The following is a 12,631-nucleotide window of genomic DNA, read 5'->3' as shown; positions in this document are numbered from 1 at the left end:
CTGATAATAGAACCCAGATCTCTAACATGGTAGACCCAAGTCTCGTCCAGTTAGCCCCACTCTCTCTCAGAAGGAGTCTGCCAAATATTTATTCTTGGCTGTGCTACTGCATATGTAATCCACTGTTTCAGATTGTTAGGCAGAGTCCTCTAATAAGTAGTCCCCAAAGGATATGAGCCTTCGCTTGCTGCTTTTTTAATCTGCCTTCTCTTTTAGCTGACATGTTGGGGGACTGCTGCTGCTGCAGTGCTGAACATTTAGGGTTCAAAATCTGCTGCAGATGCACGAGAGGAGGGTTGTTACAGGTACACATAATAAAGATTGACTTTTATGTTCTTTTTGAAAAAACATGAGAAATTACATATGACTGTTACTTTGCTTACTTTTGTAATTTTTCAGAAGTTAGAAAATACAGTAGCAGGTTTATGGTTGCCTTTGCAACTTGAATTCCGCTTTGTGTGTATGCATAGCTATACAGTGGTCAGTTACATGATCAGCTGCTATCTTCTCCACAGGACCCCTGCTTCATTCAGTGCACAAGACAGGCTGCTCCATGTATGAGGCGGCTATTTAATATTTCTTCTTAATCTCATCTTTCATTGTCTGGTCCCATGTGATGGTTTTCTGCACATTATCCAAACACTGAACTGAATATGGAATTTATTGCCTTACGATCTTTTCTGTGCTCATAGCGAATATATCTGAGCTTCACAAACCAGAATGAATTTCAGATACCATGACAAGCCGCATTAGGGGAAAAATTGACAAAATTTTGGGTAAGCCATTTTAGCTTGAAAATAGATTCTCACTTAAGTTTTGATGGTATTGTGGTTAACAGCTACATTTCTCAGCCTAATTTTAATCATAAACTGTAAAAATAATTTTGTAATAGGAAAGGAGAATCTTGGGTTCTTACTAGAATTACTGTAGTCTTTGACTGCCTTACTATGATCCAGCAACTTCTGAATAAATGACTTTGGAGTGCTAATATCAGATTTTAAAAGATGCCATGCCTTTGGATTGTGAGGTGTGTTGGTGATAACTGCTCTGCAACAGGAATTTATTAATATTTGTCAGGGTCTGGAAATTGAAGGGAACCAGCAGAGTTGTATCTAAAAAGAAGGAAATATGTGGTTAAACGGTTTAGGCTACAATGGCAAGCTGTTTCCCTTCTTCCAGAAAGAGGGGAGAGAGAAACGAGCCTTTACATTTTTCTCTGAAATAAAGGAAATTGCACCAGTATGCTTGGCTGGATGTTTTGATGGGAGAAATGTGTTTCGATGTCGGGGGAAAGAGGGCAACATAAATACATACAGCTTCCAATAAGATTTTTTTTTAAATAGGTTTTGTTTTTTATACAAGTAATTTGAAAATTGTCAGTGTACTTATGTGCAGTGGTAGTGTAGCAGTGTCGGTTCCACGATATTAGAGAGACAAGGTGAGTGAGGGTAATATCTTTTATTGGACCAACTTCACCTTATAATGGACCCTTAGAATATGTGCTAACTACTTACGCTAAACTATCTGTTCTACGTTGTATTTAGTTGTGACACTGAGTACCTATCCCAGACCAGAGAAAGGGCTATGTGTAACTTGAAAACTTTTTTCTTTCAGCAAAAGAAGTTGGTCCAATGAAAGATATTACTTTACCCATCTTGTCTTTCTAGCAGAGTTGTAGATCATTCAAAAATCCCCCCCTTCCAAATTACAATTAGTTTTCACTCCTGAGTTGTTGTGATGTATGCCTGCTGAAAACAGTACAACTGAGGGTTAAAAGATGGAATCCCAGAGCTTCTTGAGCTTCTCTGATTACCAGATGAAATTTAAGGTGTTGGTTTTGACTTGTAAAGCCCTAAATGGTTTGCATCCTGGCTGCTTGGTTATCTGTTTGCAACTCCATGGTATCACACAGGGAATCATCAGAGGTATTCTGCACAAACAGCTCGTAGAGTCAATGGGAGGGGGCTGGCAAGCAAGGTGTTATCAGAGTGGGCTCCTTGGCTTTGGAAGTCACATCCTTTGTCTGTCTAAGACCAGATTTGCTGACTTTCAGGAAGTGCTATACAACTCCCAACCCAAGCTTTTTGTGGTTGATCATTGCAGTTAATTGGAGGGATTGGGAGGCTTGGTGAAAGAGAGGCCTTTTTGGGGTTGGAGAAGCTTGTTAGATTTGTGGTGCTTTGCCTAAAATAATTTTATATTTTAATGAGCCTAAAATAGGCATAATTGATATCCTCTTAACCTCTCATTTCCTTCTAGTTCCTAGTCTCAAAAAAGCTGACTCTCGACTCTGCCTGTCGAGGCCTTGGCTATACTTGCAGCTGTACAGCGCTGTGAGGTAAACTTGTCTTCGTACAGCTAAGGAGGGAAAGCACTGCAGTCTGTCCGCACTGACAGCTGACAGCGCAGTGGCGTGGCCACACTTGCAACATTTGCAGCTGTGTTGGGAGCGGTGCATTATGGGCAGCTATCCGAGCATTCATATGGCTGCAACGTGCTTTTCAAAATGGGGGCGGGGGGTGGAGTGTGACAGGGAGTGTGAGGGGAGAGAGTGCTTTTTGGAGCATGTCAGCTCTCTATTTTGCAAGTTCCGAACTCCTAGTCCCCTGCTCATTCATTCACTCACTCAAAGCAAACAGGAAACTGTTTGCTTTTTCTCTATGGTACGAGCTTTGAAACTGGCACTTCCGCATTCCTTTAGCCGGCCATGACAATGGAGAGGATTGGTCACTTGACAAGGTGATTAGTACAGCGCTGCAGGTTGATTCCTGGTACACACTCACAGGGGAGAGTCGTAGCCACTCTGCTGTATCTCTTATGCTTCTCGGGGAGGGGAAGTACCTGCAGTGGTGTACCCAGGGAGATACAGCGTTGTACGTGACCTGCCAGTGTAGCCAGTCAGTGAGTTACAGCGCTGGGGGAGGCTGTACAGCGCTGTAACTCTCCAGTGTAGCCAAGGCCTGAATGGGCTGTTTACAACTGCTGTTTTGTTCTCTCTCTCTAGGTACTTTGGTCCCCATTATTTTTATTTTTTTATATATATATATAGTATCTGATTTACTATATTTAAAACCTGAAACAAGATCTTTCTTTTCTATCCCAGTGTGTAGGAGAAATAATGTTTGTTTGGCACTCTGTACATGTGTGTAGATATTGCTGAGGGAAAGCGAAGTTGTATTTAAAATGTGTTGAAGTTAGTAGCCTGTTTTAGTTCTTGGAGCAAGTTACATAGTCTAGATCAGGGGTCGACAACCTTTCAGAAGTGGTGTGCCGAGTCTTCATTTATTCACTCTAATGTAAGGTTTCACGTGCCAGTAATACATTTTAAAGTTTTTTAGAAGGTCTCTTTCTATAAGTCTGTAATATATAACTAAACTATTGTTGTGTGTAAAGAAAATAAGGTTTTTAAAATGTTTAAGAAGCTTCATTTAAAATTAAATTAAAATGCAGAGCCCCCCGGGACCCGGGCAGTGTGAGTGCCACTGAAAATCAGCTCGTGTGCTGCCTTTGGCACGCATGCCATAGGTTGCCTACCCCGGTCTAGATTCTAGGTCCAGCTCAGTCTCCTGCACTTGAAAAGCTCCCCTCTTGGTCAGCGATTCAATTATGTAGGTGGAATGCAGCACTTGTGGGAAGACATTGTCATGGAGGGTGAGGCGACATCTCAGGTAGCTAGGTTTTGACTAAAAGGACAGACCTTGAACTGACCTCTTGTATTCAGTGGAGAGGCAGCGCAGGAAGTGGAGTGATGTGTTTACGACAACCTTTGTTTTTAAGCTGATGAGTTTGCTGCATTTTGTACTAGTTCAAGCCTTTTCAGGCTGTGTTATTTCATACTGAGGTATGTTGAGTTCCAGTAACCAAGCCTAGAGTTCACAAATGCACAGATTTTCTTTGGATGGAGAGTAGAACCTCTGGTCAGTCATCTGGTCTGTTAATCTCGCTCTCCCATCCCTAGTCAGTCTCATATGTAAACAAAGACTTCATATCAATCTCTCAGAAGTAGGGAAAGTTTGGGTTTTTCCCTGTACCTCCCAGAGTGTGTACCTCTACCCTTTCTATGGGTTTCCTTCCTTGACACTGAAATGAGGAACTGGGGCTGTGGAGGGGTCAGGGGGCTAGAATCTGAAATGCATCAGGACAGGAACTGTCCTCATTTTGGGATACTGTATAGCACCAAACACAGCATTGCTCAATAAATTGGTGCTTTAGTTGGTGTTGGTCCTTCCTTGAGCAGGGAGTTGGACTAGATGACCTCCTGAGGTCTCTTCCAACCCTAATCTTCTATGATTCTATGAAATAAAAATGAGGATCGGTGTCAAGATGGACCTAAATTCTGTTCCAGGGCCCCCTGGTTTACCTACCACTTTGGTGCAGCAGCTAAGGTAAATCCCAAAATGGAATTTTTTAATTGATAATTTAACCAAAATGAGTAAACAGACCATATGCTAAGCCTTGTTTTGATATTAAATTCAATTTACTTTGTGCTGTCAGAGTTTTCACTATGCTGCAGCTTGCATATTGATTACATAACTATTGTTGAAGTTGTCGGGTGAAACAGGAGATTTTGCTAGCTGGGGCGGGGACAGTTGATGCTCTTGGTAATTAGGAAAGTGTGGGAGACAGTTAAGGAATGTGGAATAAGTACATTAATTTAGATGTTTCGCCTAAAATGATCGACACTGAAATAGTTAAGAGATTGTATTTATGTTGTCATTAGGTGTCAGAGTTCACCTCCTGACTGAGTTGTATCAGGGTAACTCACGCCTTTCTTAGAATAAGTTTTTGTGAAATAAATTGTTCTGGAATATAGGTTTTCCTTCAAACTCTGCAAATTCCCACCTGTGGGTACCATGCCACCTTGTGGTGCCTTACAGTAAAACCTTCCTCGAGCAATGTCAGAGCGCTCCGATGCCACTCCTCCCCTCAGCATCACTCTGTACTGAGGGCAAGACAATATAGGGCGCAGAGCAGCCTCATCACCTCAGTTCCTTCCAACAATGTGCCTGGATGGATGTTGACTTCTCCAGTCCCACTGGCCCCAGTTGGCTGAGGTGTGGCAAGGGGATGAACACTTAGCCTCATGCCTCCCACTTGGTGTTTTGTAGTCGAGGAGAATTGCAAGTCCTGAAGAGGTCCATGCGCTTCTGCTGAAATTAGAGCTTATGGAGGATGGATAAAACACCTATCCACCCTAGTTTAAATGTGGCGGAAGGAAAGCAGATACACTTTTGCTCTGGGTACGATATGTCTACAGAGCAGGACAGTATTACATAGTAACTACTGAAAACTGCTTAACGTTTTCATGAGTTACGTCACACTGCTCTGTTTGACATTTTAAAAAGTCAGCAGATGTAAGCTGTCAAACCCCTTTAACACGATATCCATTTCTTTTTAAATTTCCTGTGAGGAGATTCATCTCTGTTCTTTGGAGGGGGAAATACTTCAGCTTTAAATCACAGTATTTTGTACCTCTATGTAGACTGTAGGTTCTTAGTAGCAATTACCTTACACAGTAATAAGAGAAATTGTACCATGCAAAGTGTGGTTCAGTAGAAATATTTAATCCCCTGTCATTTTTCAATTTACCTTTTACAAATATTAGAAAATAACATAAGAAAATAGGCTTCCTCAGTCTTCTGTACATTAAGACATGCCACACAACGTCTTTGTGGTTTGGATAGTGTATTACATTAAGCTCTGACTTTTTTTTTAAGTCTTCATTTGATTATTTTAGGCTTGAGAAGGAAGAGAAATTGGTGTTTATTCTTTTAGTATTAAGAAAAATAAATTTGTGGCAAAAGCAAAATAAAACTCCCTCTGAGTGTAGAAAAGCATTTTGTCTAACATTTGTCTAACACTTCAAAACAAATTTGTAATAAATCTTACATTGCTGATAGTGTGCACATATATATATAATTAAAAAAAAACAACATATAAAACAAATGAACATAAGAGGTCTGACAAGAAACACAAGTGACTTTAAGTGTAAGCAGTGACAGAATTTTCGCTAAATGTTGGTGCATACTGGTTTATAAACTGGGGAAATAAATTAATTCTAATATGTATAATATGCAAAATACAATAGCCAGATTATTAATTATAGTATTTACAGGCTTTTGATTAAAATGTAGTTAGCAGAAAAAACAGTTAAGGGGAATGTCAAGTTACTAACTGGTTCAGTCATGTTTTGTATAGAGCATTGCTTTGTATCAGAGTAATAGTTATAGAAATATAGTTAAAAAATAAATACAGTAACCATTTGTGTGTGTGTGTGTGTGAGTATATATACACACACACAAAAGCTTTTGAACTCAGATGCATGTGTCTGCCTATATTTCAGGTATACTTAAAGGCACCTATGATTTTGAATGGTGTCTGTGTTATCTGGAAAGGCTGGATAGATCTGCAGAGGCTGGATGGTATGGGCTGCCTGGAATTTGATGAAGAGAGAGCACAGGTAAGGCAGTCTCAAACCTTCTGGACTACCCATGTACTGAATCTGTAATAAGTGTAACTCTACTACTTTTAAACAAATGCATTTTCTTTCAGGAGAGAGAATACATGCAGTTAGGAGGCTTCAGATTTAATTAGTCATCCAAGTAATCACACCCTTTCATTTGTGTCTTCTGACTTCACCTATGTGTAAAAATGTCACAGAAAACTTCTAGTATGGGAATCCATTGACTTAAAACTCTGTAGCCTCAGTTAAATCCCTTATTAAATTGAGAGTTATTTCAGGCATGGATCGTGGGCCATTTACACATGCTGAGAGGGCACACAGCACAAATTTGAGTACCGTAAAACTGATCTTTCTCCACTCTGCAGGAAAGAATTGGCAAACTAGTAGTAACATCAAATAGTGCAGATTCTGTTTGAAACTTATGAAAGTTTTCAATGAGTAATGCCATTCACCTAAAACCAAACACAAACAAACAAAAAAGCCCATTCCAATTGATTACTGTCCTTCCTCCCCCCACCCCTTTCCCCACTGAACAGTTTTATCTTATTACTTTGCTTTTCTTTATCTTCTTTATAGTAGCTGATTCTGCTTTGTATAGGTATGACCTCTTCTGAGAAATCTGACAGTGTTACTAGTGTAAAGTGAATAATTAAGTCTTTCTGAAGCATACAAGAGTGCAGCAAACATTTACAATCTGTGGTTTTATTAGATGGGGAGATGACTCTTTAAAATACAAATTGTACATAAAAATTTCATTGCATCTCTGCAAAATTACTTACTAAAGGCTTGGTTCCAGGACAGAACCATATGCTAAAAAGCATATATTCAAAATTTAATTCCTCTGCTTATATCAGAAAGCTGATGCAGCAATTTATCACAGCTGTCTTATGTGGGCTGCCTTGATGACTGCAATGGACTGTGAGTCTACCTTTGCTTCAAAAGAAAAATAATTCAAAGGTATACAATGATAAATAATACCAGTAAAGATCATTTAGATCATCCATTATTGACCTGCATTTTGCAGAACTACTCCAGCATTTATTTTTATAGTGCCAAAATTGTGGTAGATGCATTAGAGATAAATGAAGATATGGTCCCTTCCCCAAAGAGCTTCTGAATAAAGTGGGAGGTAGCAGATGAGGGGAAAGGCTGCAATATAAAGCAGAATGATTGAGCCGATATGTTACGCATATATTTTGTTCCATGTGGGGGATCAGGTATCCCAGCAAATCTCTCTAATCTGTTCTTTTAGATGTGAAGTGATGGTGCCTTGATTAACTCCATTTACTCATTCTGTTTAAAACTTTTTCCTAATTTTTAGCCTAAACATTACTTCATTAACTTGAGGTCATTGCTCCTTTGCCCAATGTTTCATTTTCTATATTGCTATTTTTAACTTGAAAGTCTTGTTCTCCCTGAGTTTCTCATCTTTATGACTATATAATTGCATCTGCCTTAATCTATTTACATGTTTTGTCCATTTTATTATTTTTGCTGCCCTTCTTTGTATCTTTCCTACTCGTTCCTGTAGCTTTCCTAAACTTTGGGGCCCATAACTACCACCTGTTCCAGCTGTGGTTGAAACAAGGCCATTTTGAATGGCTGTATTGCCTCCATAGCTTTATGTGACGACTTGTATATAAATCAGAGCATAGCATTGACTCTTTTGCAAGATGTTGCTGCAAAATTATATTTACTACTTTTTCAAGCTTCTACTTTAGATAGTTGTTTTCCAGTTAATATTTTTATTGCTTATTAGCACTCTTCCTGGTTCAGCGTGACTTCATATTTCTTGTTTAGATTTTGTTTCAGTAGAATTGGTGCATCGTTTCAGATGCGCACTTTCTGTAAATTGGAAGAAATAAACCTATTTTTCTCCAAGAGTTACTTTTACAGATCCCCATCATTAGGATACATGCCCCTCTGAATACAAGGCAAGAATCATCTTAAAAACAACGACCATTATGGCCACAAGCTCCTTGCTCATGCATGGAATGATCCGTGAGATTAGAAAAAGGAGGTGGGGTTGGATTCTGCAGTAGCTTGGAACCTGTTCCTCACTGTCTTGAAGACAGTAAGTTTGACACTACTGCAGAGAACCTCAAGGCACATTTGACAAACCTTTCACCTTTGCCTTTCCTGTTTCCTTTTGGGGATATTCTCTTTTTTTGGAATTACTTCAGGCAGATGGATTCCACAGCAGTATAAAGGTCAGGTATTCTGTTCCTTTATTCCAAAAGGGAAGGGGAGGCTTAAGTCTTATACTGGAATGGAGTCTTAAACTCAGCAATTTATTTAAAGTTCCATATGGTGATATTAATGCCATAATCCCTTTGTGTCCTCAGGGCTCTCAACTTGAGAGATGCATATTTCCACATTTCAGAGAGGCCGTGTCATTGGGAATACATATTTCTGGGTCAGACAGAAGCACTGTCACTAGTGGGGTCTTCCCTTTGGAATGTCCACAGCACCATGTGCCTATATGAAATGCTTAGCATTGGTGACATGGCTTTTCTCCGGAATAAAAAGATGTCATGTCTACCCTTACATGGATGATTGATAAGAATTTGAATGATTCGGGAAATAATATTGTTTCAAAACAATTTGTCAGTTATTCCAGAAGGAGCTGTGGTTATATTGGAACAAATCCACTATACTACCAGCTCAGAAGAAAGCCTTTATAATGTATGAGCACTACTGAATATCTCTCTGCCTCAGATTTCACCTCATTCAAGACCTCATAGCTGTTCTGAAAATGAATCTGCTAGTTCAACTGAGAACACTTATTGTTTTAGTCATATGGTCTCTCATACTGGGATGGCACTTTGTCATATAACACACGAGACTTCTTCAAAATTGATTGAATGCGCTTTCCTTGAAAAGCTGTTAGAGCACCCGATTAGACTAACTTAAGTTATGGACACTGCATGTTATGTAAGGTGCTCCAATCTTTCCCCAAATACTGGAAGTTGTGATAGGCACACAATCTACAATTAAGAGCATCAGTGCTGGCACCATCATTCTTCAAATTTTAAAACAAACAAAAACTTAGAAGCAGAAGTGGAAATGTTTTTCTGTGTAGAACCATGTATTTGCTTCAATTCATAGCTAGCACTATTTCATTTTGCTTTGAATTCTTTGTTTTAATTCCATGATGAGCAGTTTGATGGTACTCCAGGGAGAATTTCCATTGCAAATCACGGAACTCTTGGTGTTTTGCATGCTCTTGGCACCATGATCACAGACACTTCTAGAAAGCAATGAACTTTGGGGTTGTGTGCATTCTGAGCACACTGATCGGAGCTCTTGGTGTTAGGTCCATGATTCCTTATCTACCCTCTGCTGTAAGTAGTGATATTGGGAGCATCCTTTAACTCTATCAGTTTATTTTGTCCAGGTAATTTAACTAATACTGCCTGTGGTGAGTAAGCGTTCCTGGGTGAACAAAGGGGGGGGACTGATGCCATCAACTTGTATAAAGGCTAAGCTTTCATAGAGAGGGGGAAGGATTTCTAGCCTTTTATGATTTAAAGAAATCCAAATAAGATATGGAAATGCGCAATTAAGGTGCCCAATCAAACTTATCCATGTCCTGTAATGATACCATGAAAGAAAACTATGAAAAAACTGTATCTTTTAAAAATCAGGTTAATATAATCTAGAACTACTATCTCTTATTGCATACCATTGCTACAGGCCAGAGTTAAGGCTGTTTGGGTGCCTTAGTTGTCTGTTTCCATAACCTAACAAATTTGGATTTCTTTTAAGCCTAGCCTTAACTCTGAATTTCCTGAGTTTATACTACTTCATTTTCACCCTGAAGCTACTAATACATACTCTTAGCCTTAACGCCATTCTAACAAATGTTTTTGTCTTGGAATATATCCCCGCACTGAACATTTAAATCTATGAGGGAATGTACATGCAGCCTCAAATGTCAGTGCTTTCTTGAAGTTTCTGAGCTCAGGGTGCTGAGGTGGAAGCATCACACCAAGAGTGTGGATCTGCATAGGTATATACCTGTGCAAACTCAAAATTACAGGTGAGTAACCTTCCTTTTCCGTTTCTTCTCTTGCGTATCTTAGTATTAATGAGTATATGGTTACGTTGTGTTGCGTTTTCCATTTAAAGAAGAGGTTACATTTGTTTTTTAAAAGCAAATTACCCATTACTAAAAGTGTGCCATTTGAGCAATATAATTCTTCTTTCTGTTTTGCCAGCCCCTCAAAAGACACTTTCTAATTTTCTTGTATTTAAACGTGTATTAGTACTGTCCGCCACTGGGCTAGTTCTTTAACACTCTTCCTGTATTTCTTTTTCCATTGTAATTTTAAATTGGTTAAATCATAATTTACTTCCACTTCTGAAACTCTTGCATAATGTTGTTAATGGAGGATGACTGGCTGCTATATTCCACCCCAGAAGTGATTAATTTCAGAGGACTAAGTGGTCTCTGCATATTACACACACCGCTACTATATAAACAATTTTGTAATTTACATAGCCTCCATTTTTGGAAAGCTTACCTTATAAAAATGTATTCTCTCCCATTTTCTGATTTCATCACTATTTTACTTAAAACTGGATTCAGACTAAATTGATCATCTTTTCTTCCACCTTTCTGGAATAAGAAACTATCTACTACTAAGTCAGTCATATATGCATTTTTTCAAAAGATACCTTGGTAATTAAAATACGTCATAATTTTATTTTTAAAATTCATGTTTTTGCTGTTTGATCTGTAATGTACCAATCTTCTCATTTACTAGTAAGCAGTCTATAGCACACTATCCTTATTTAAGGCCCCATTCAGCTAGGTGTTCAGGCACATGTGTAAATTTAACATGCATATTGTCCCATTAAATTCAGTGGACCTACTCATGTACTTAAAGTTACTCTTGCTTGAGCACTTTGCTGAACGGGGGCCAAAATTCCCATCTTTTAATCCATAGACTTTTGCTGTTTCTGTCTCACATCTGTCTGTGCTTCAGTGCGTGTATATTTTGATATATTAGCACTACACTAGATCCTTTCCATCTAGCGCTTAATATTTGCTATGTAGATCTAGATTATTTCACTCCTGTCTTTTCTGACCAAGTAGCTGCAATGCCTTCTAAAGCAGAACTATGTTTATTCACGGCAGCCTCTACTACTTCCTATTCTCATGTTGAGACACCTAAGAAATGTTTTGCATGCTTTTCTCATTGATACTTTGTCAGTATTTTGTTACTAGATACATTGTCTTCATTGTAAAAACAAGGCCTTGTTTTAGATAATTTGATTTTATATATATATTTTTTTACTGTACAATTCTCCAGACGGAAACTGTTAACTTTTTTCAGCTGTCACCCCAAATCCACTGTCTATAAAAGTTCTTGATGAATGTTCATTTAATTTACTTCATAATGGGCTGCAATAGCCTGAAAGCAGAATTTTTTTTTTTTTTAAGAAAATGACAACCTCACATTTTTTCCCAGGTGTTGGTGAGCCATCCTTTCAGCCATCAACATACATGGCTAGTCTGGATATCAGCAGCTTGTTTCTCTCCCTCCTCTGAAGTCTTAATTTGGGTTTTATTCCAGATTTATTGGTTTGTTTTTTAATATTCTGGCTGAAGCTAGAACTTAGAGAAACTATTCTGATTCATCTTCTAGTTTGCTTATTGAACAAAATCCGTCTATGGCTTAAAAGCGTTAAGGTACCTTTTTGTGATCACTTGCCACCTTTTGAAACCTTGACTTCCAACCTGAAACAGAGTTCCGCCTGAGAAGATTGAATAATTGTTTGTTTATTTTTGTTCCCATGGAGCCTTTCAGAACTGTCATTACTTAACTTCTTAGAATTATGGTATTTTCCAGCCTTCCATCCAGACAAATGCTTAAAAAGACTTGTATCTACCTTTCCAGTATCTAAATGGTTACCAAATTGTTATTGGAAACTAAATGACAAAATTATTGGGCTGTTCTCCGGATCAGATACACTCTTGGGGGTGGGGGGAACGCTTCTCTTTATCAGTACACACACACGCATCAGCATATGCATAGCTGTATTTTTTTTAATTTTTAGGCTATCTTTGAAAATTTGTTTTTCCACTTGGTTTTGCTTAGCTTAAAATACTGCTATTCTCTTATTTAAAAAAATCAATTTTCATTAAAAAATTTGGTAAAG

General features: G+C 38.5%; 1 protein-coding gene across 7 annotated transcripts in view; it reads left to right on the top strand.

Moving 5' to 3' along the window:
- CBFB (core-binding factor subunit beta) overlaps window positions 1-12,631 on the top strand; it is a 66,146-nt gene that overhangs the window by 33,162 nt on the left and 20,353 nt on the right. For 5 of the 7 annotated variants that reach the window (XM_054049138.1, XM_054049135.1, XM_054049136.1 and 2 more), the window contains one exon: window positions 6,344-6,460. The exons of the other annotated variants lie outside the window; for them this stretch is intronic. In XM_054049138.1, the coding sequence (XP_053905113.1) occupies window positions 6,344-6,460 (117 nt within the window). The remainder of the gene's footprint in view (window positions 1-6,343; window positions 6,461-12,631) is intronic. 7 annotated transcript variants of the gene reach the window in all.

Source organism: Malaclemys terrapin, chromosome 14 (assembly GCF_027887155.1).
Source record: "Malaclemys terrapin pileata isolate rMalTer1 chromosome 14, rMalTer1.hap1, whole genome shotgun sequence".
NCBI lineage: Eukaryota > Metazoa > Chordata > Testudines > Emydidae > Malaclemys > Malaclemys terrapin.
The sequence above is the reverse complement of the archived record's forward strand: the minus strand, read 5'-3'. Positions and strand labels throughout refer to the sequence as shown.